General features: G+C 33.0%; 1 protein-coding gene across 6 annotated transcripts in view; it reads left to right on the top strand.

Annotated features, from left to right (window-relative positions):
• The window catches only part of LOC139513912 (nuclear transcription factor Y subunit beta-like), a 131,570-nt gene that overhangs the window by 36,406 nt on the left and 69,235 nt on the right, over nt 1–25,929 (top strand). For all 6 annotated transcript variants that reach the window (XM_071302856.1, XM_071302852.1, XM_071302853.1 and 3 more), the window contains exons 3-4: nt 12,006–12,085; nt 17,242–17,307. In XM_071302856.1, the coding sequence (XP_071158957.1) occupies nt 12,006–12,085; nt 17,242–17,307 (146 nt within the window). The remainder of the gene's footprint in view (nt 1–12,005; nt 12,086–17,241; nt 17,308–25,929) is intronic.

Genomic DNA, 25,929 nt, shown 5'->3' on the forward strand with positions numbered 1-25,929 from the left:
TTCAATAGATATTTTATGAAAATATCTCAACAAAAATTAATGAAATTTATTCGAAAATATTTACTGGAGATAATTTTATAGGAGTTTAATTCAATCAATACAAAACGATATACGCATATTCATTTTGTTCATTCTTATATTGTGGTTAATACACTGTGTCTAAACCACACCGGCAAAATTTGTTCGGACTCGATGGTATCTAACATCCGGCACAATGACGGAACATTAATAGACAGAAGAAAGCTAGGTTTCTCCTTATTTTCTTATTTTTTTTTATGATATCGAAGAATATATATACATATACAACTATTTTCTATTGTGATATGCAATATTTTCTACAACCGTTCTATATTAACGGAGAAATAAGTCAAAATGCATGTCAAAATGACGAATTGAGTGAACCTTGCCTCGAAATTGTTTAATTTCTCGTTAAATTGTTCACATTGTACGGAAAGAAAGGTACGGGAAGATAGATATTGACACGGAGATTGCAAATTTAGTTATTATGAGCATCTCCATAATTGTATCTCTGTGTATGGAACGAAAGAAATGGGTCATGTCAAAATGGAACTGGCCGGTTTCGTCTATGTATACAACCCGGTTTCGTCATAGATTTCAAAATGCATAACCCGGTTTGGTCAAATAAATTTTTTTTTAATCGCATTACATTATAATTGATTATTTAACTTCAGCGTTCAAAAGGAGTTTTGTGGGTCGTTGGAAAACAAGTTCGTTCACCGGACAACGGTTTATTATTTATATGAGTCTCAGATTCAAATAAATAATAAGCAAACACTTGAATTCCTACTCTTATAGAACACAAATATTTTAATTTACCTTGCATTCCGAAATTTTTTAACAGCATATGAGATTAAAGCTCTCTAAATATGCGTTTTCTATATGAGTTATGGGAAAATATGTTGAACATGTTTAAACTTGAAATTAAAGTTTACGGTCTTAAAAATCGAAACACACAATTGATATGTGATTTTCTCGCACAAAAGGATGGACACCTTTATAAGTAATCTAATCATTCTATGTATGTAATCTTTTCTACAATTGTTAAAAATAAATCTTCTTAAGGATAAACGTTGATAATAAGACAACTGTATATGCATGCATAATCGACATAGAAAATGAATGTAGGATTACAACTACCATGCATTAAAATAATTTTTTTATCCCTTATTGTAACTATACTGCTATGTCCAAATTAGTATAATTGTCTCAGGTCATCGACAAAATTCAATAATAATTATTTTGTTAACATTACTATAAAAAAACGAGTCTGTACTGTCGCCGTTGTGTTATGATGATCGTACACTGACGTTGGTCAATATATTTTGACAATATATACGGACTGACGGATTCAGTTTTATTTCAAAGTGGACGTAATTCGAACAACTTTTACATACCGCCGAGCGTAGCGAGTTGAACAATATTTTGAATATTTTTTGCTTCACAAAATCGTTAAATACAGGAATCAATATAGTTTTGGCAACCAAAGGTGGGGTCGGGGCGTGCAACCTATACGTCATCTATATTCGCCACTTATCTTATAAAGTGTATACCGAATTAAAATATTGTAAGAAATGAGAAAACAGGGACACCCGGGAAATCGGATTATGTGAGTTGGATTATGTTTATTATAATAAATGCCGAATATCAAGTTCTTTTTTATCGATTTCTATACATTTTTTTCAAATATATATAAAAGTTATGTAGCAAAAATGATAAGGCAGACAAATATACAAATAAATCGACTTGGCCGATATCCTAATAAAACGTATTCACCTTTAATAACGAGTTATTTTTTTCAAATTTATGCGTTTTACACGCCCGTCCCAATTTTGACAGGACGTATTATTGTATACACCCGTCTGTCCGTCCGTCCGTCCGTCCTTCCTTCCGTCTGTCTTTCCTTCCGTCCGTCTGTCCGTCTATCTATCCGTCTGTCCAGCATAAACATGTCGCACCGTAACTTCAGGACAGCTTATCTTAATAAAAAAAACAACAGATTATTTAAAAATGTCTATCAACATTAAAAGTTCATACAAATTCCAAGCGACAACAACCCGACCATAGAGCAGAAAACAGCCGAAGGCCACAATGGGTCTTCAATGAAGCGAGAAACTCCCGCATCCGGTGGCGTCCTTTAGCTGGCCCCTTAATAAATATGTATACTAGTTCAGTGATAGTAGACTTCATAGTAATCTGCGAATACATGTATATTTATTGTATTTAAGGGATAATTTTAACTATCATACAAGTTTCGGCACACATCGCGCATTTACTATACAGGCTCTGTCATCGGACGAGTCAAGGTTTTTTCATCATTTTTTATTATTTGTACTTTTGTTGTACTGTTTGTGTCAGCGACAACACTTTGACTCAGTCCATTCCGGAATCACACGTTTGTAATTCCATGGTTGTCTTTGGTTGCTTTATACCATATGCGTTTTGAACATAAAATCGGCAGGTAGTTTTCTTGCCAAGTTTGAATTGTTTTACATTTATAATTTAGGGCCCTGTTATAGCTTGCTTTCATGCAGTTTGTGTGTTTTTCTCATTGTTTAAGGCATACGCTGACCTAAACTTGATTAATTCAACATAATTTTTGTGTCTAAAAGAAAGTTGTCTCATTGTCAATGTTTATGGGATAAGTGGTTACCGTCACTTCTTCTTAATAAGACCTAGATATAAATGACGGTCATGTTTCGCAAACCAATTTTTATTCACATTGAAAATACAAAACTGCCAGATATTGTTTTCGAAAGTTATCTTGAAGTTTCAATTGAATTTGAACTGTACAAAAAATGAATTTGAACTGTACAAAAAATGAATTTGAACTGTAAAAATAATGTGAAAAACATGCCTATGAAAATAAATGTGCCTACCAGAAACGGGGAGAAAGTTACAAATCTCACTGCTATGTTATGGATGCTTAAGTGTGAAAACTCTCTTTAGTGCGCAAGTAACACAGTATATATAGTACCAGAAAATCTGGCAGGACTGCATGCATGATTAATTTGTGCAGAACAGTATAGACTGTAGTCGGTTTGGGACTTTTCGTCAATGATTGAATGCATAAATGTATTAATAATTGATAGTAAATATTGTAAACTAAGTGTATATAATATAGTATAGTAAATTAAAATTATGGCACAATCAAAACACATCCTTTTATTTTTCATCTTTACATACTAATATTATAAACAAAGAAAATATAATAATGTTACAAAATAATTAGATACCAGTGTTTGCTATTCAGTATTTATATTCCATTTAAAATTAGTTTGAAGTTAAGTGAAATAAGAGATACGCCTTTCATTAGGAAAATGTGTATTATCATAATTATAAACTTTGTCCAAAAGTGCCCGTTTAAAATAGATTTTAACACGCCAAGTTTTTACTTTACAATAAGTATATATTTAAATTCTGAAAGACAATGTTCAGATCCGTGCCAAAGTTTCTTTTCATAAATTGTTTGTTAAAAAAAAACCCAAAAAAAACCCGGGTGATATATATAGACGAAACCGGGTGATATATATAGACGAAACCGGGTGATATATATAGACGAAACCGGGTGATTGTGTAGTAACAACATTGACGAAACCGGTTTATTTTAATTTGACATGACCCTTTTCTTTCGTTCCATACACAGAAATACAATTATTGAGATGCTCATAATAACTAAATTTGCAATCTCCGTGTCAATATCTATCTTCCCGTACCTTTCTTTCCGTACAATGTGAACAATTTAACGAGAAATTAAACAATTTCGAGGCAAGGTTCACTCAATTCGTCATTTTGACATGCATTTTGACTTATTTCTCCGTTAATATAGAACGGTTGTAGAAAATATTGCATATCACAATAGAAAATAGTTGTATATGTATATATATTCTTCGATATCATAAAAAAAATAAGAAAATAAGGAGAAACCTAGCTTTCTTCTGACTATAAATGTTCCGTCATTGTGCCGGATGTTAGATACCATCGAGTCCGAACAAATTTTGCCGGTGTGGTTTAGACACAGTGTAATAACTACGACCATTCGTCAGCTGTGCGCTTTTAATAACGTATAATGTCGATAAGCTATAAGAGTTAAACAGATTTTATTTTTTCCCAGAATTCAACACATCGGGCTAAAACGTCACAACCCACTCGAGAAGGTCAACCAAGAAAGTTACAAATACTTGATTTTCTCCGTTATTAGAATAAATATAAATTTATAACTTTGCAAATGTGTTTTTTTATGTTAAGATGAACATAATTAGATAATAAGTAAAAAATCACGGAATTTAGTCAATTGTTAACAATTTTCATAAATTTTTGTTAATTTTTAGGAAATATTTTTAGGAAATATTTTCCACTGTAATGACTGGGCCAAGTTCGTTATAGATAGAGATAATTGTAGCAACAAGAATGTTCAGTAAAAAAAAATCTACAAACACATTACCATCACCAAAACACCATTTTGTCATGAATTTATCTGTGACCATTGCTAATATGCACATAGACCAAGTTGAGCGACACAGGCTCTTGAGAGCCTCTATCTAGTTTGTTATTATCTTGAATATTATTAAAGATAGAGATAAACTGTAAGACCTAAAAAAAATAGTCGACATGACCAAAATGGTCAATTGACCCCCCTTTAAGGAGTTATTGTCCTTTATTGTCAATTTTTATACGACCGCAAATTTTGAAAAAATTTTCGTCGTATATTGCTATCACGTTGGCGTCTGCGTCGTCGTCGTCGTCGTCGTCGTCGTCGTCGTCGTCGTCGTCGTCGTCCGGCGTCCGAATACTTTTAGTTTTCGCACTCTAACTTTAGTAAAAGTGAATGGAAATCTATGAAATTTTAACACAAGGTTTATGACCACAAAAGGAAGGTTGGTATTGATTTTGGGAGTTTTGGTCCCAACATTTTAGGAATTAGGGGCCAAAAAGGGCCCAAATAAGCATTTTCTTGGTTTTCGCACTATAACTTTAGTTTAAGTTAATAGAAATCTATGAAATTTTGACACAAGGTTTATGACCACAAAAGAACGGTTGGGATTGATTTTGGGAGTTTTGGTCTCAACAGTTTAGGAATTAGGGGCCAAAAAAGGGCCCAAATAAGCATTATTCTTGGTTTTCGCACAATAACATTAGTTTAAATAAATAGAAATCAATGAAATTTAAACACAATGTTAATGACTACAAAAGGAAGGTTGGTATTGATTTTGGGAGTTTAGGTCCCAACAGTTTAGGAATTAGGGGCCAAAAAGGGACCCAAATAAGCATTTTTCTTGGTTTTCGCACCATAACGTTAGTATAAGTAAATAGAAATCTATGAAATTTAAACACAAGGTTTATGACCATAAAAGAAAGGTTGGGTTTGATTTTGGGAGTTTTGGTCCCAACATAATAAGGGGCCCAAAGGGTCCAAAATTAAACTTTTGTTTGATTTCATCAAAATTGAATAATTGGGGTTCTTTGATATGCTGAATCTAACTGTCATGACTGTGTATGTAGATTCTTAACTTTTGGTCCCGTTTTCAAATTGGTCTACATTAAGGTCCAAAGGGTCCAAAATTAAACTTAGTTTGATTTTGACAAAAAATGAATCAGTTAGGTTCTTTGATATGCTGAATCTAAAAATGTACTTAGATTCTTGATTATTGGCCCAGTTTTCAAGTTGGTCCAAATCGGGGTCCAAAATTAAACTTTGTTTGATTTCATCAAAAATTGAATAAATGGGGTTCTTTGATATTCCAAATCTAACTGTGTATGTAGATTCTTCATTTTTGGTCCTGTTTTCAAATTGGTCTACACTAAAGTCCAAAGGGTCCAAAATTAAACTTAGTCTGATTTTAACAAAAATTGAAATCTTGAAGTTCTTTGATATGCTGAATCCAAAAATGTACTTAGATTTTTTATTATGGGCCCAGTTTTCAAGTTGGTCCAAATCAGGATCTAAAATTATTATATTAAGTATTGTGTAATAGCAAGTCTTTTCAATTGCACAGTATTGCGCAATGGCAAGAAATATCTAATTGCACAATATTGTGAAATATCAAAAAAAATTTTAATTAGAGTTATCTTTCTTTGTCCAGAATAGTAAGCAAGAAATATCTAATTGCAAAATATTGTGCAATAGCAAGATTTTTTTTTAATTGGAGTTATCTTTCTTTGTCCAGAATCAACTTAAATCTTTGTCATATACAATATACAATGTATATTCACTTTTTACTACCAACTGATAAATTAAAATAATCTTTACCATTCAGTGATAACAAGCAGTTTTTTTACATCTAATATTTTATGATGTATTTAAATGAGTAGTTATTGTTGCAAACTCCATTAGAAATTTTAATTGAGATTAGTTTTGGAATAAGGGAAAGGGGGATGTGATTAAAAAAATTGGGTTCAATTTTTCTCATTTGAAATTTCATAAATAAAAAAGAAAATTTCTTCAAACATTTTTTTGAGAGGATTAATATTCAACAGCATAGTGAATTGCTCTAAGAGAAACAAAAATTTTAAGTTCATTAGAACACATTCATTCTGTGTCAGAAACCTATGCTGTGTCAACTATTTAATCACAATCCAAATTTAGAGCTGAATCCAGCTTGAATGTTGTGTCCATACTTGCCCTAACCGTTCAGGGTTCAACCTCTGCGGTCGTATAAAGCTACGCCCTGCGGAGCATCTGGTTAACAATTTTCATAAAATTTGTAAATTTGTAAATTTTTACTAACTTTTTCCAATGAAACTTTACTGGGCCAAGTTCATTAAAAATACAGATAATTGTAAGCAGAAAGAATGTTCAGGAAAGTAAGATGTACAAACACATCACCATCACCAAAACACAATTTTGTCATGAATCCATTTGTTTAATATTCACATAGACCAAGGTGAGCGACACAGGCTCTTTAGAGCCTCAAGTTATAGATGTAGATAAACTGTAATAGCAATAATGTTCAACAAAATAAGATCTACAAATAAATTAATATGACCAAAATGGTTATTGCCCTATAGTAAATTTTTCAATCATTTTTCTTAAATTTTTGTAATCCTTTACCAAAATCTTGTCCTGAATTACATTTGTTACTAGACAAATTAAATCAAACTTGGATGCAATTGATCAGCATTAGGGTATCGAGTTTTAAAAATGTTTCCTATGACCCTGCCATCCAACCAACATGGCAGACATGGCTATAAATAGAACATAGGGGGAAAATGCAATTTTTGATTTGTATCTCTGAAACAAAGGCAAAAGCATAACTGTTGCATCATTTCATGCATCATATCTAAATAAAAATAACAGGTGAGTGACCAGCTCCTTGGAGCCTCTAGTTAACATATGTTGTTATATTGATATATTGGTATCATGTCGTCGTCGTTGTCAGCGTCGTCCAAACACAGTTGGTTTCCAGAAAATAACTTCAATATTAGTAAATAGAAATCTATGAAATTTAAACACAAGGTTTATAACTACAAAAGGAAAGTTAGGATTGATTTTGAGAGGTTATGGTCATAACAGTTTAGGAATAAGGGGCCAAAAAAAGGCATTTTTAGCTCACCTGGCCTAAAAGGCCAAGTGAGCTTTTCTCATCACTTGGCGTCCGTCGTCGTCGTCGTCGTCGACGTCGTCCTCGTCGTCGTTAACAATTTTTCAAACATCTCCTCTGAAACTACTGAATGGATTTGAATGAAACTTGAAATGATTGTTCCTTAGATTATCCTGCACAAAGTGTGTGCTTCGATTTTTGATCCGTCATAAAACATGGCCGCCGTTACTTAAAATAGAACATAGGGGTCAAATGCAGTTTTTATACGACCGCAAAATTTGAAAAAATTTTCGTCGTATATTGCTATCACGTTGGCGTTGTCGTCTGCGTCGTCGTCGTCGTCGTCCGAATACTTTTAGTTTTCGCACTCTAACTTTGGTAAAAGTGAATTTGAACACAAGGTATATGACCACAAAAGGAAGGTTGGTATTGATTTTGGGAGTTTTGGTCCCAAAATTTTAGGAATTAGGGGCCAAAAAGGGCCCAAATAAGCATTTTCTTGGTTTTCGCACAATAACTTTAGTTTAAGTAAATAGAAATCAATGAAATTTAAACACAATGTTAATGACTACAAAAGGAAGATTGGTATTGATTTTGGGAGTTTAGGTCCCAACAGTTTAGGAATTAGGGGCCAAAAAGGGACCCAAATAAGCATTTTTCTTGGTTTTCGCACCATAACGTTAGTATAAGTAAATAGAAATCTATGAAATTTAAACACAAGGTTTATGACCATAAAAGGAAGGTTGGTATTGATTTTGGGAGTTTTTGTCCCAACAGAATAAGGGGCCCAAAGGGTCCAAAATTAAACTTTGTTTGATTTCATCAAAATTGAATAATTGGGGTTTTTTGATATGCCGAATCTAACTGTCATGACTGTGTATGTAGATTCTTAACTTTTGGTCCCGTTTTCAAATTGGTCCACATTAAGGTCCAAAGGGTCCAAAATTAAACTTAGTTTGATTTTGACAAAAAATGAATCAGTTAGGTTCTTTGATATGCTGAATCTAAAAATGTACTTAGATTCTTGATTATTGGCCCAGTTTTCAAGTTGGTCCAAATCGGGGTCCAAAATTAAACTTTGTTTGATTTCATCAAAAATTGAATAAATGGGGTTCTTTGATATACCAAATCTAACTGTGTATGTAGATTCTTCATTTTTTGTCCTGTTTTCAAATTGGTCTACACTAAAGTCCAAAGGGTCCAAAATTAAACTTAGTCTGATTTTAACAAAAAATGAAATCTTGGGGTTCTTTGATATGCTGAATCCAAAAATGTACTTAGATTTTTTATTATGGGCCTAGTTTTCAAGTTGGTCCAAATCAGGATCTAAAATTATTATATTAAGTATTGTGCAATAGCAAGTCTTTTCAATTGCACAGTATTGCACAATGGCAAGAAATATCTAATTGCACAATATTGTGAAATAGCAAATTTTTTTTTAATTAGAGTTATCTTTCTTTGTCCAGAATAGTAAGCAAGAAATATCTAATTGCAAAATATTGTGCAATAGCAAGATTTTTTTTAATTGGAGTTATCTTTCTTTGTCCAGCATCAACTTAAATCTTTGTTATATACAATATATAATGTATATTCACTTTTTACTACCAACTGATAAATTAAAATAATCTTTACCATTCAGTGATAACAAGCAGTTTTTTTACATCTTAATAATTTATGATGTATTTAAATGAGTAGTTATTGTTGCAAACTCCAATAGAAATTTTAATTGAGATTAGTTTTGGAATAAGGGAAAGGGGGATGTGATTAAAAAAATTGGGTTCAATTTTTCTCATTTGAAATTTCATAAATAAAAAAGAAAATTTCTTCAAACATTTTTTTGAGAGGATTAATATTCAACAGCATAGTGAATTGCTCTAAGAGAAAACAAAAAATTTAAGTTCATTAGAACACATTCATTCTGTGTCAGAAACCTATGCTGTGTCAACTATTTAATCACAATCCAAATTTAGAGCTGAATCCAGCTTAAATGTTGTGTCCATACTTGCCCCAACCGTTCAGGGTTCAACCTCTGCGGTCGTATAAAGCTACGCCCTGCGGAACATCTGGTTGCCTTATATCTCAAAAACGGAAGCATTTAGAGCAAATCTGACATGGGGTAAAAATGTTCATTAGGTCAAGATCTATCAGCCCAGAAATTTTCAGTAGAATCAAACAAACCATTGTTGGGATGCTGCCACTTAATTGGTAATTTTAAGGAAATTTTGCAGTTTTTGGTCATTATCTTGAATGTTATTATAGATTAAGATAAACTGTAAACAGCAAAAATGTTCAGCAAAGTAAGATCTACAAATAGGTTAATATGACCAAAATTGTCAATTGACCCCTTAAGGGGTAAATGTCCTTTAATGACAATTTTTCACAATTTGTTCATCATATTTGCTAACTTTAAAAAATCTTCTCCTCTGAAACTACTGAATGGATTTGGATGAAACTTAGCATGATAGTTCCTTAGATTATCCTGCACAAAGTGTGTGCTTTGATTTTTGATCCGTCAAAAAACATGGCCGCCCATACTTTAAATAGAACATAGGGGTCAAATGCAGTTTTTGGCTCATATCTCAAAAACGAAAGCATTTAGAGCAAATAAGACAAGGTAGTAAAAGTATTTATTGGGTCAAGGTCTACCTGTCCTGAAATTTTCAGCCGAATTGGGTAACTGGTTTTTCAGGTATAATGCCCCTGAATTGATGATTTTAAAGAAATTTTGCAGTGTTTCGTTATTATCTTGAATATTATTTTAGATACAGATAAACTGTTAATAGCAATTGTATTGTGAATCATCAGATTGACCTCAAGTGTAGGGCGAACTCATGCCCATTTCTTTCCAGGGGTTCCTAAGAGGCTTTAAAAGGTATTTCCAGGATAGTACATGGCCTTTGTTACTCTGTTTAATTTACAACAAACATCAATTTATTAATTTAGTTAATAAGGCATTGTTTACCAGGTGAGCGATTCAGGCTCTTGAGAGCCTCTTGTTCTAGTTTCCAGACAACAACTTGTGTTTAAGTGTATGGATCTCTCTGAAATTATATCACAAGTTTTCATACCACAAAGGGATGGTAAGGATTGGCTTTGGGGGGTTATGGCTCAAATCAATAAGAATAAGGGTTAAAAAAGAAGGACGAGGGTTTCTTGGTAAATTGACAATTACGACAATTTTAAAGAAGTGTTAGGTAGGTAATCCAATTATTGAGATAATCCATTAAAACAAAATATATTTTTCTCATTTCAGATTTCTTCATATATTTTTATTTATTTTTTGCACGGGTTCATATTTTTTATTTCGGGTTAGGGTCAATATGCAACATCATAGTGTATTGCACAAAATAAAAAAAAGATGGTATTTTTTTTAATTTTTTGGAAAGGGGGGGAGGCAATTCGCAACAGCATAGTTTATTGCACATAAGCAAAAAAATGAGTTTAAATTCAAATCATATTACCAATTCTAAGTTCTTTGACTTCAATTATTCTGTTTGAGAAAGCTATAATGTGTTAAATATTTTTTAAAATTACAATCTAAATTCAGAGCTGTATCAAGCATGTTATCTATAAATATATATTGTCAATGTTTGCATCAACTGTTCAGGGATGGACCTTTCTGGTCGTATCCAGCTGTGCTCAGCGAAGCAATTCATTATTATCCTATTATCCTAATACCAACTGCCATTACAGTCGTTATAGTGTTCCAGCAAGAAAATGACTACAGAGGGCACAGTATCAAACAAAGAGGGCACTTTCTTTTAATTTAGGCCTTTTTAGTCTTTTGCCTTTTCAAGTGTTGAATACAATGTATATACTTTTGTGTAGTTCAGGTTTAGGATTATAGTAAGCTATAATGTGGCATTTCCCATTCTAAACAGCAATTCAAGTGTGCACTCTTAACTGACAGCTGTAATGATTAAGGGGTATTCCTCCCCTTAAAGAATAATTAAAATTGAGAATGGAAATGGGGAATGTGCCAAAGAGACAACAACCCGACCATAGATAAAAGAAAAAAAAACAACAGCAGAAGGTCACCAACAGGTCTTCAATGTATCGAGAAATTCCCGCACCCGGATGCGTCCTTCAGCTGGCCCATAAACAAATATATACTAGTTCAGTGATAATGAACGCCATACTAATTTCCAAATTGTACACAAGAAACTAAAATTAAAATAATTCAAGACTAACAAAGGCCAGAGGCTCCTGACTTGGGACAGGCGCAAAAATGCGGCGGGGTTAAACATGTTTGTGAGATCTCAACCCTCCCCCTATACCTCTAGCCAATGTAGAAAATTGAATGCTTTAGCACTTGTTATGATTCATATAAGGGTAATCGGAGGTTGCAATTATGAATCATAAATGATGGTGAATGCATATAGTTACATACATTTTGTACATGCATATACAATTTTAAAAGCAGAAAATTGAATTATTACAATGTAGGTGATGGTGATGAAGGTTTAGCTTCTGGTGAGAATGATGAAGAACACAGATTGGAAAATAATGAACCACTTAGAGAGCAAGTAAGGATATCATTTTAAAACACTTACCTCTTAAAACCTGTTTTAGGAGGTTGCATATAATAGAAATTTATCTTATTATTTTGTTCATTGTCATTAAACTACATTTTTAGCTCACCTGGCCCTTCCCATCACTCTGCGTCCAGCGTCTGGCGTCCTTCGTCGTCGTTAACTTTTACAAAAATCTTTTCCTCTGAAACTACGGTGCCAAATTAAACCAAACTTGACAACAATCATCATTGGGGTATCTAGTGTAAAAAATGTGTCTGGTGACCCGGCCAACCAACCAAGATGGCCGCCATGGCTAAAAATAGAACATAGGGGTAAAATGCAGTTTTTGGCTTATAACTCAAAAACCAAAGCATTTAGAGCAATTTGACATGGGGTTAAATTGTTAATCAGGTGGAGATCTGTCTGCCCTGAAATTTTCAGATGAATCGGACAACCCGTTGTTGGGTTGCTGCCCCTAAATTGGTAATTTTAAGGAAATTTTACCGTTTTTTGGTTATTATCTTGAATATTATTATAGATAGAGATAAACTGTAAACAGCAATAATGTACAGCAAAGTAAGACCTAAAAATAAGTCAACATTACCAAAATGGTTAATTGACCCCCTAAGGAGTTTTTGTCCTTTATAGTCAATTTTTAACATTTTTCATAAAATTTGTAAATTTTCACTAACATTTTCCACTGAAACTACTGGGCCAAGTTCATTATACTATAGATAGAAATAATTGTTAGCAGCAAGAATGTTCAGTAAAGTAAGATGTACTAACACATCACCATCACCAAAACACAATTTTGTCATGAATCCATCGTCTTTTGTTTAATATTCACATAGACCAAGGTGAGCGACACCGGCTCTTTAGAGCCTCTAGTTTGAAGATTAGAGAAAAAAGGGGTGAAAATTAAATGTTTACAGAATAACAGACCCCCCATCCAGACCCTCATAGTGAATTGCTCAAAAGCGAAAAATAATTATTTTAAGTTCATCAAACCACATTCAATCTGTGTCAGAAACCTATACTGAGTCAACTATTTAATCACAATTCAAATTGAGAGCTGTATCCAGCTTGAATGTTGTGTCCATACTTGCCGCAACTGTTCAGGGTTTGACCTCTGCTGTTGTATAAAGCTGCGCCCTGTGGAGCATCTGGTTTAACGTAGCTTTTGAATTATTATTCACGGTCATGTAACATTCATTGTCTTTATGTAGATAAAATTTTATTGTATTATTGAAACGTTTGTATTGCATACATGTATTTGAAAAAAGAAATACCTATACGATAAAAAAAACTCATATGGTAGGGCCGGTAAATAACCATACGAGTATATACTCATATGGTCCGACCATACGCGTAGGTTCTGACCATATGAGTTTTAAGTGTATGGTCCAAATACTCATTTGGTCCAGAACATACACACAAAATTAAGAAAGGAAATGGGGAATGTGTCAAAGCGAAAACAACCTGATTATAAAGCAGACAAGAGCCGAAGTCCACCAATGGATCTTCAATGTAGCAAGAAACTCCCGCACCTGGAGGCGTCCTGTAGCTGGCCCCTGAAAAAATATGTATACTAATACAGTGATAATGGATGTCATACTAAACTCTGAATTATACACAAGAAACTAAAATTAATAATCATACAAGCCAGAGGCTCCTGACTTGGGACAGGTGCAAAATTGCGGCGGGGTTAAACATGTTTTAAAGATCTCAACGCCCCCTATACCTCTAGCCAATGTAGAATAATACATAAATAACAAGTGACTACTAGTAGTTAACTGACATGCCAGCTCATGTATATATATGATTGAGAATGGAAATGGGAAATGTTTCAATGAGACAACAACTCGACCAAAGAGCAAAAAACAGACAAAGGCCACCACTGGCTGAATGGATCTTTAATACAATGAGAAAATACTGCACCTGTTGCGGTACTTAAACAGCCTCCTTAACAAAAATGTGTACTAATTCAGTGGTAATGATAATGGATATCTCAACCCTCCCCCTATACCTCTAGCCAATGTAGAATACAAACACACAGCAATACTAACACTAAAACTTGGTTTAAAAGAAGTTTAAGTCTGATGTCAGAATAGGTAACAAAAGAAATTAAACAAAATAACAATGATACATAAATTAACGAAGCACTACTATATATATAGCTAGCAGTTCTGACATGCCAGCTCCAGACCTCAATTATACTGATTGAAAGATAATGTCTTCATCATAAAAAATCAAGCACAATCCCTCCTTTTACGGGTTTAGTATCATACCATCATGAAATATAAGAGAAGAACATAACCTGTATCACGAATCATGCCGAAAATGGTTTAAGAATAAATGTGCATGTTTATCTCTTATGCAAAGACCCTATAACTGAATCAATATGAAAGCCAAAATATGCCATCTTTAATGACCTGACATATATATATATATATACTGAGCCAAAAAAGTTTAGCAACACTTTTATTTTAATTTTTTTTTGGTAGTTTCTGGGAAAAAAAATATTCAAAAATCATTGATATAATCCTTAGTTTTACCTGTAATTTAATACAGACGTACTTTTTTCCTGGTGATTGATTTCGCGCCATTTCAGCTTTGCACGTGTAATTGACGTTTTACCTTCTGTACCTGTACTTTTAAAACGATAGTAAACATTTCTTTTTCACTGACGTTCATAAACATGCCATTGACAGGAAAAACACATACACGTTTGAAAAAATTGCATGGGGCGTCAACCAGGGCTCCCCGAAAATGACTGTCAGACAGGTCTTGGAATGGTTGATGTCGGAATGAGTGTTGCTGACATCGTGGATCGATTTGATGTGCATACGGGAACAGTTTAGAGACTCACAAACAGATATCGACAAATTGCAACTGCACAGGATAGGTCGGTATCCCGTAGACCAAAAAAACTATCGCCAAAGGAGGAGCGCTACCTTCGCTTTTCATCAACACGTGACAAGTTTTGTCCGGCCACAAAAGTAGTGCATTGACTAAGGGCAGCTGCTGGTGTGCCTGTCAATCCTTCATTGGTGCACTAAGGGCATGGCTGAGAAATTGATTTTGAATAACAGTATATTCATTTCCGCATTTTGACCCTCCCGCGCTCCATACAAAGAAAATCCTAATGAATGTGAGTGATAAACACCCATGTTGCTTCTGACATGTAATAATTCCTGTTTTTTATTATTAAAATTATATGTTGTTATGATTTTTAATAAAATAAAATTTCATATTTTTGTTGCTAAACTTTTTTGGCTCAGTATATATGGTTTACATGGTTTAGGGGTCGGGATTTCAACCATTTACAAGATATGAGATCATTGGGGATGAGAGAACCTCTGGGGACTGATCATGACCCTATGGATCATTCAAATCTTTATAACATGACAAACGTGAATATATATGTTCAGTGGTGGGGATCTAGAACATCTATAATGATATTTGAACATGACAGGGGGTGTTAATGACCCTGAATATCATTCAAATACCCTGAATATCATTCAAATCATCTTGACATGACAAACCAAACTATTCATTATTGAGGGATTGGAATCTTGACCACTTATAAGATATAAGAACTTTTTCAAATGGCAGGGGAAGGGGTTGACCCCTTGGGACTGACCTTTAATATCCTTTAGCATGACAAACAAGAATACGTATGGTTTAGGGTTTGGATCTTAACAACTAAAACGATACTAGACTAAGACCTTCCTCAAATGGCAGGGGATAGAGTTACCCCTTGGAATAACCTGTTTTCAAGTTATAATCATTTGAAAATTAATGAAAATTTAAACCAATATGGTTCTGTTATAGGTGTAACACCACTAATTCAGGCCCGGCCAGAAAGCACATACCAGAAATTAGTACATATTTAACACAAAATAGTCCCTACGCATGAGTGTAACTTTCAAAATATGTAGAATATTTAGGTATTTTTGGTATCAAATGAAAGCTGAAGGACTGGTGATCATTGTAGAACACTTTTGGACTTTTGATTTTGAATATTAAAAAAAATGCATCAAATTTTAAAAAGAGGGTACATTTTGTCTGTTTGTCAGATCTGAAGTACCTGTTGTGGTACATCCAAAGTTCCTGGAACCAGTTCTTTCTTATATGCAATTAAAGGTATGTTGATTTTTTCAGTACAAGACACCATAAAGTGTTGCTTTGAAATGCAATGATTGCCACTTTATTTGAACTTAAAACAAAAGAGATGTGCCTACTTGAAACAGAGGAATTTAACATAGAAAGCAATGGGACCATGAATTAGTGGTGTACTTCCTATAGTAAACCCCTCCTCCCCCCCAAAAAAGTAACCCTTTCTAAACCCCATTGCACAAACAAAACCTTGGTTGCACCACTAAACATGTTAGTCCAACACTTTGTGAAATCCTAATATTATTATAAGTTTATCTGACTAGCAGTTTCTCATCACTTGAAGTTCGTCGTCCATAAACTTGGCCACAATCATCGTTAGGGTATCTAGTATTAAAAATGTGTCCAGTGACCCAGCCAACCAACTCAGATGGCCGCCATGGCTAAAAATAGAACATAGGGGTAAAATGTAGATTTTGGCTTTTATCTCTGAAACCAAAGCATTTAGATGAAATCTGTCATGGTGTTGACTTGTCTATCAGGTCTATTTATCTATCTATCTGCCCTGGTATTTTCAGATAAATCGAAATAACCTGTTGTTAGGTTGCTGCCCCTGAATTAGTAGTTTTAAGGAAAAAATGCTGCTTTTTGGTAATTATCTTGAATATTATTATAGATAGAGATAAACTGTAAGCAGTAATTATGTTCAGCCAAGTAAGATTTACAAATAAGTCATCATGACCAGAATGGTCAGTTGACCCCTTAAGAAGTTATTGCCCTTTATAGTCAATTTTTAACAATTTTCATAAATATTGTAAGTTTTTGTAAGTTTTTACAAAGCATTTTCCACTGTTACTACTGGGCCGAGTTCATTATAGATAGAGATAATTGTAAGCAACAAGAATGTTCAGTAAAGTAGGATCTACAAACACACCCCCATCACCAAAACACAATTTTTGTCATGAATCCATCTGTGTCCTTTGTTTAATAAGGACATAGACAATGGTGAGTTGAATATATATCATGTATAAGATACAATTTATATTTTGCAGGACCGGTTCTTACCAATAGCAAATGTTTCAAGAATTATGAAAAATTCCATACCAAAATCAGGAAAGGTAAATTTTAAGAATCATTTTTAACTAATCTGACACATCGTGAAAAAGCAAAGTTTGTGTTAATGAAACGGAAACAATTAGAAAACAACATACAATCAATTATACATTCCGTTAATACTATGAATATTATAGCAAGGTTGATTGCTTTTTGATAAGCTATATACATCATCACTAAATTTCTGAAAGAACAATGAAAGATTTAAACTGCAACTGTTATATGCAGAGTCAGTTTTCACTGACTGTTTATTGCCCTGTTTATGAAGTTTACAAAAGAGGGACAGTCAAACTCATAAATTGAAAATAAACGCCATGGCAAAAAATGAAAAGGACAAACAGACAAACAGTAGTACACATGACACAACATAGAAAACTAAAGTATAAACAACACGAACCCCACCAAAAACTAGGGGTGATCTCAGGTGCTCCGGAAGGGTAAGCAGATCCTGCTCCACATGTGGCACCCGTCGTGTTGCTTATGTTATAACAAATCCGGTAAATAGTCTAATTCGGTGAGTCACATTCACGAAAGGGAAGGGGATTGTAGTTACGACGTAAGGAACATATCCGATATCATTTGTGAAACGATTATTCCATAACGGTCAACCAACTTGTGATGGTATCCGTAAAATTTACAAAGAGATGATTTCAACCATTTGGAACTCTTGATTTAATAGCTTCCTTGTAAGCAAAAACCCTCTATCAAGAAAATCATGATAGGAAATGCAAGCACGGGAATATTGTATCAATTGGGAGATATATACACTGTATGCAGGTGCTGCTGGAATGTTACAAGTGTTTCCATAGCATTTTATACTTAATGACTCCAATAAAGATGACAGGTTTAAATTCAAAATAATTCACTTGAAATATCTGTAAGAGTTGTCATGATTGTAGTATATTGATAAAAAAAGATTGCATAAGCATTGGCATATCACATTTCAGTGGAGATTATTTGGCTACAACCCCTTAGTCATGGTCTATTGATTTTGAAAGCTTAGTTAACATGTATTGGTTTGTGATTAGGTTATATTAAGTTCAAAGGGAACCATTAGTGGTAGGCTAATGTCAATTGGTATTCAGTTGTATAAGCATTAGCACATCTCATTTCCATGGAGAATATTTAAGATGAACTGCTAATGTTAAGATTATTATATGTGGTATGCAAATTATTAGCATATTTGTAAGTATCGTTTCAAAGAAGATTATATATAGCTCCACCCTCTCTTCATGGTTCATTAACTTTGAAACTTTTACCTAGTTTACAAGCTAATGTTTGTGTTAAGTTTGTTTAAAGGGAGCAACTTATAATAAGTCAATGATATTTGGTATGCAGTTTTATTAGGATTGGCACATCACATTGACATTGACATCGTTAGCCATTAATTTATTTTTGGAAAAGGGGGGTTAAAAAAAGAAATTGTGGGGGAGAAGGGTACAATTTTTTCTCCTCACAATTTCAGAAATTATAAAAAAATTCTTCAAATATATTTTTTTGTGGCGGTGGTAAAATAAATATTTTTTTTTCTATTTTTTGTTTGAGGGGGGGGGGGGGGGGTGTCAATTCGCAAAAGCTGTTTTAGGGGGGGGAATTTGCTTCAGCATAAAAACCAAAAAATGAATATAAATTCAAATTCAAATCATAAAACCCATTCTAAGTTCTTTGGCTACAGTTATTCTGTGTCAGAAACCTATACTTGGTCAAATATTTGATTACAATCCAAATTCAGACCTGTATCAAGCCCGAATTTTGTGTCTATTTTTGCCCCAACTGTTTAGGGTTGGACCTCTGTGGTCGTATCCATCTGTGCTCCACAAAGCAATTTATTTGTTTTGTTTTCCATTCATTTTGGGGCCTTTTTTATATAACTATGCAATAGTTTTTATACGACCGCAAAAATTTGGTCGTATATTGGTATCACGTTGGCGTCGTCGTCGTTGTCCAAAGACATTTTTCTTCGTTTTTGCACACAATAACTTAAGTAAAAGTAAACAGAAATATATGAAATTTTAACATAAGGTCTATGACTACAAAAGGAAGTTTAAGTCCTAACAGTTTAGGAATTAGGGGCCAAAAACAGGTCCCAAATAAGCATTTTTCTTGGTTTTTGCACAATATTGAATAACTTTAGTATAAGTTAATAGAAATCTATGAAATTTTAACACAAGGTTTATGACCACAAAAAGAAGGTTTGAATTGATTTTGGGAGTTTTGATCCGAAGGAATAAGGGTCCAAAAGGGTCCAAAACTAAACTTTGTTTGATTTCATCAAAAAATGAATTATTGGGGTTCTTTGATATGCCAAATTTAACCATGTATTCAGATTCTTAATTTTTGGTCCTGATTTCAAATTGGTCTACATTAAGGTCCAAAGGGTCCAAAATTAAACTTAGCTTGATTTTAACAAAAATTGAATTCTTGGGGTTCTTTGATATGCTGAATCTAAACATGTATTAAGATTTTTATACGACCGCGAAAATTTAAATTTTTCGTCGTATATTGCTATCACGTTGGCGTCGTCGTCCTGCATCGTCTTGGGTCGTCGTCCGAATACTTTTAGTATTCGCACTCTAACTTTAGTAAAAGTGAATAGAAATCTATGAAATTTTTACACAAGGTTTATAACCACAAAAGGAAGGTTGGGATTGATTTTAGGAGTTTTGGTCCCAACATTTTAGGAATTAGGGGCCAAAAAGGGCCCAAATAAGCATTTTTTTGGTTTTCGCACTATAACTTTAGTTTAAGTAAATAGAAATCTATGAAATTTTGACACAAGGTTAATAACCACAAAAGGAAGGTTGGGATTGATTTTGGGAGTTTTAGTTCAAATAGTTTAGGAATAAGGGGCCAAAAAAGGGCCCAAATAAGCATTATTCTTGGTTTTCGCACAATAACTTTAGTATAAGTAAATAGAAATCAATGAAATTTAAACACAAGGTTTATGACCACAAAAGGAAGGTTGGGTTTGATTTTGGGAGTTTTGGTCCCAACAGGTTTTTAGGAATAAGGGGCCCAAAGGGTCCAAAATTGAACTTTGTTTGATTTCATCAAAAATTGAATAATTGGGGTTCTTTGATATGCCGGATCTAACTGTGTATGTAGATTCTTAATTTTTGGTCCCGTTTTCCTATTGGTCTACATTAAGATCCAAAGGGTCCAAAATTAAACTTAGTGTGATTTTAACAAAAATTGAATCCTTGGGGTTCTTTGATATGCTGAATCTAAAAATGTACTTAGATTTTTGATTATTGGCCCAGTTTTCAAGTTGGTCCAAATCGGGGTCCAAAATTAAACTTTGTTTGATTTCATCAAAAATTGAAAAATTGGGGTTCTTTGATATGCCAAATCTAACTGTGTATGTAGATTCTTAATTTTTAGTCCCGTTTTCAAATTGGTCTACATTAAATACCAAAGGGTCCAAAATTAAACTAAGTTTGATTTAAAAAAAAATGAATTCTTTGGCTTTTTTATTATGCTGAATTTAATCATGTACTTAGATTTTTGATTATGGGCCCAGTTTTCAAGTTGGTTCAAATCAGGATCCAAAATTATTATATTAAGTATTGTGCAATAGCAAGAAATTTTCAATTGCACAGTATTCAGCAATAGCAAGAAATCTTCAATTGCACAGTATTGTGCAATAGCAAAAAATGTTCAATTGCACAGTATTGTGCAATAGCAAGAAATCTTCAATTGCACAGTATTGTGCAATAGCAAATATTTTTAATTGCACAGTATTGCGCAATAGCAAGAAATATCTAATTGCACAATATTGTGCAATAGCAAGAAATTTTCAATTGATTGGAGTCATTTTTCTTTGTCCAGAATAGTAGTTCAATCAACTTAAATCATTGTTTTATACAATGCACAATGTATATTCACTTTTACTACCAACTGATAAATTAAAACACTCTTTACCATTCAGTGATAACAAGCACTTTTTGTTACATTTTAATATTTTATGATGTATTTAAATGAGTAGTTATTGTTGTAAACTCCATTAGAAATTTGAATTGAGATCAGTTTTGAAAAAAAAGGAAAAGGGGGATGTGCAAAAAAAAGGGGGGTTTAATTTTTCTCATTTCAGATTTCATAAATAAAAAGAAAATTTCTTCAAACATTTTTTTGAGAGGATTAATATTCAACAGCATAGTGATTGCTGAAAGACAAAAAAAATTATTTTAAGTTCATTAGACCACATTCATTCTGTGTCCAAAACCTATGCTGTGTCAACTATTTAATCACAATCCAAATTTAGAGCTGAATCCAGCTTGAATGTTGTGTCCATACTTGCCCAAACCATTCAGGGTTCAACCTATGCGGTCGTATAAAGCTGCGCCCTGCGGAGCATCTGGTTGATTATGGGCCCATTTTTTTATCAAGTTGGTCCAAATCGGGGTCATAAATTATTATATGAAGTATTGTGCAATAGCAAGAAATTTTCAATTGCACAATATTGCTCAATAGCAAGAAATATCTAATTGCACAATATTGTCCCGTTTTCAAATTGGTTTACATTAAGGTCTAAAGGGTCAAAAATTAAACTTTGTTTGATTTCAACAAAAACTGAATATATGGGGTTCCTCAATATACCGAATCTAACATGTTTTTAGATTTTTAATATTTGGGCCCGGTTATCAAATTGGTCCACATTGAGGTCTAAAGAGTCTAAATTGAACATTATTTGATTTTATCAAAAATTGAATTCTTGGGGTTCTATGATATGCTGAATTTAACCATGTATTTAGATTTTAGATATTGGACCATAATAGGTAAATGTCCAATTGAAAGTATTTAAGTTTTTATACGACCGCAAAAATTTTAATTTTTCGTCGTATATTGCTATCACGTTGGCATCGTCGTCGTCGTCCGAATACTTTTAGTTTTCGCACTCTAACTTTAGTAAAAGTTAATAGAAATCAATGAAATTTTAACACAAGGTTTATGACCACAAAAGGAAGGTTTGGATCGATTTTGGGAGTTTTGGTCCCAACATTTTAGGAATTAGGGGCCAAAAAGGGCCCAAATAAGCATTTTCTTGGTTTTCGCACTATAACTTTCGTTTGAGTGAATAGAAATCTATGAAATTTTGACACAAGGTTTATGACCACAAAAGGATGGTTGGGATTGATTTTGGGAGTTTTGGTTCAAACAGTTTAGGAATTAAGGGCCAAAAAAAAAGGCCCAAATAAGCATTATTCTTGGTTTTCGCACAATAACTTTAGTATAAGTAAATAGAAATCAATGAAATTTAAACACAAGGTTTATGACCACAAAAGGAAGATTGGGATTGATTTTTGAAGTTGAGGTCACAACAGTTTATGAATTAGGGGCCAAAAAGTTGCCCAAATAAGCATTATTTTTGGTTTTTGCACCATAACTTTAGTATAAGTAAATAGAAATCTATGAAATTTAAACACAAGGTTTATGACCATAAAAGGAATTGGGAGTTTTGGTCCCAACTGTTTAGGAATAAGGGGCCCAAAGGGTCCAAAATTGAACTTTGTGTGATTTCATCAAAAATTGAATAATTGGGGTTCTTTGATATGCAAAATCTAACTATGTATGTAGATTCTTAATTTTTGGTCCCGTTTTCAAATTGGTCTACATTAAGGTCCAAAGGGTCCAAAATTAATCTTAGTTTGATTTTAACAAAAATTGAATCCTTGGGGTTCTTTGATATGCTGAATTTAAAATGTACTTAGATTTTTAATTATTGGCCTAGTTTTCAAGTTGGTCCAAATGGGGGTCCAAAATTAAAATTTGTTTGATTTCATCAAAAATTGAATAAATGGGTTCTTTGATATGCCAAATCTAACTGTGTATGTAGATTCTTAATTTTTGGTCCAGTTTTCAAATTGGTCTACATCAAGGTCCAAAGCGTCCAAAATTAAACTAAGTTTGATTTTAACAAAAAATTAAATTCTTGGGCTTATTTGATATGCTTTATCTAAACATGTACTTTGATTTTTGATTATGGGCCCAGTTTTCAAGTTGGTCCAAATCAGGATTCCATATCAAGTATTGTGCAATAGCAAGAAATTTTCAATTGCACAGTATTGCACAATAGCAAGAAATATCTTAATTGCACAATATTGTGCAATAGCAATTTATTTTCAATTGGAGATATCTTTCTTTGTATAGAATAGTAGTTGATAATATATGTTGGAAATTTGCCAGACATGACTATGATGTCATTTTCTATTTTTATTTGCCAATAACTTTATGTAAGTAACTTCATTGGAAATTTGCCAATATAAAATGTTGCTGATGAAGCTTTTTTTCCTTATCTTATCTAAAATGTTTTTAGATAATGTATGTTGGACATTTGCCAGACATGACTATGATGTCATTTTCTATTTTTATTTGCCAATAACTTTATGTAAATAACTTCATTGGAAATTTGCCAATATAAAATGTTGCTGATGAAGTTTTTTTTATTGTTTTATACAATAAACAATGTATATTCACTTTTACTACCAACCAATCTTTACCATTCAGTGATAACAAGCACTTTATTTTACATTGTAATATTTTATGATGTATTTAAAAGAGTAGTTATTGTTGCAAACTCCATTAGAAATTTGAATTGATATCAGTTTTGGAAAAAGGGAAACGGGGATGTGAAAAAAGGGGGGGGGGGGGGTTAAATTTTTCTCATTTCAGATTTCATAAATAAAAAGAAAATTTCTTCAAACATTTTTTTGAGAGGATTAATATTCAACAGCATAGTGAATTGCTCAAAGACAAAAAAAATTTTTAAAGTTCATTAGACCACATTCATTCTTTGTCAGAAACCTATGCTGTGTCAACTATTTAATTTTAGATTTAAATAAGTTTGAAGAAGAAATCTTTAATTGATTTGTAAAATCTTGACATTTGTTTTGTGTAAAAAAAAACATGTAATGTCAAAAATTTGATCACAATCCAAATTCAGAGCTGTATCACGCTTGAATGTTTTGTCCATACTTGCCCCAACTGTTCAGGGTTCGACCTCTGCGGTCGTATAAAGCTGCGCCCTGCGGAGCACCTGGTTAAGTTTAAGTTTTTAGACCACATACATTCTGTGTCAGAAACCTATGTTGTGTCAACTATTTAATCACAATCCAAATTCACAGCTGTATCAAGCTCAAATGTTGTGTCCATACTTGCCCCAACTGTTCAGGGTTCGACCTCTGGGGTCGTATAAAGCTGCGCCCTGCGGAGCATCTGGATGTTCATTGTGGCTGTATGTTGCACCTTGTAGAACGCCACTTGCAGGGTGAAGGCTATGTTTGACACAGGTTGGCGGTTTTGAAGCGAAGAAAAATGTTCAAGATAAGTTCAAGTATCAAAATATCTTTCTTGAGAATTGTTTGTTCCATATACTAGTAATGTATTGCATAGAAGGGACCGAAACATCATCTTGCAAGCAGAAGTAGATGTTTTCAGTGATCTGTTTTCTCAAAAACCTCTAGTCTCTCTAGTTTTCAGTGTTGCAGATTTTGAGGCTTCATATGCAAATTTCTGGATTAATAACTACTTTTGATGAAATTCCCCGTATGATTTATATAGAATTGAACTCCTATCATGGAATTTACAAAAATGTAACCAAATAGTTAAAATTAGTAAAAATTTACTAATTTTAAAACTATTTTTTCATCTAAAGTGTCGCTCAGGGTGCTTCAGATATTGGGCTGATTTCTGGTATGTGAGTAAACCATGATGAGTTACAGATCAAGTTTAAAGGGAAATTCCGCGATTTTTTTACTTATCATCTAATTATGTTCATCTTAACATAAAAAATACATTTGCAAAGTTTTTAATTTATATTCCTTCTAAAAACGGAGAAAATTAAGTATTTGTAACTTTTTTGGTTGAATTCTCGAGTGGGTCGTGACGTTTTAGCCCGATGTGTTGAATTCTGGGAAAAAATAAAATCTGTTTAACTCTTATAGCTTATCGACAATATCTGTAATTAAAAGCGCACAGCTGACGAATGGTCGTAGTTATTAACCACAAAAGAAGAATGAACGAAAATGAATATGCATATACCGTTTTGTATTGATTGAATTAAACTCCTATAAAATTATCTCTAGTAAATGTTTTCGAATAAATTTCATATTTCTCGGCTTGAGGTCAATTCGTTTACCTTGTAGCTATTTAGCCGCAGGTGTGAGTTCAAGCGTACACAGGTATGAATGTTGTTATTTGGAAAGGATAACTTGACAGAAAGGATTAGAAAGAGTATGCTGTATTTAATACACTAAGATTTAATACACGATGAGAATAAAGATACAATAATTAAATTGTGTAAATTAATTGAAAATAAAATTCAGATTCGTAATTCCGAAAGTGTATAAAAATAAAAGGAAACAATTTTTTATTACTTTCTTAGCGGCAATTGGCGTAAAGATTCAAATATGAAGTAAAAAATAGTAGTTTTAATCTTTAATAAAAACTAAATGCAATATTACCCAATTTGATATACCATTGCAGATCTGTGACTGGAATTTCTTACTTGTATTCAAATCTGGCTGTGTTTAAATGCTCATAAAACTATCGCAATTTTAAAGTTGATAATTGAAAAAAAAATACATCATACAACATGCTAGTTTTGTTTTCAGTTTCTTTTTAACATTTCA

Source organism: Mytilus edulis, chromosome 1 (assembly GCF_963676685.1).
Source record: "Mytilus edulis chromosome 1, xbMytEdul2.2, whole genome shotgun sequence".
Lineage (NCBI taxonomy): Eukaryota > Metazoa > Mollusca > Bivalvia > Mytilida > Mytilidae > Mytilus > Mytilus edulis.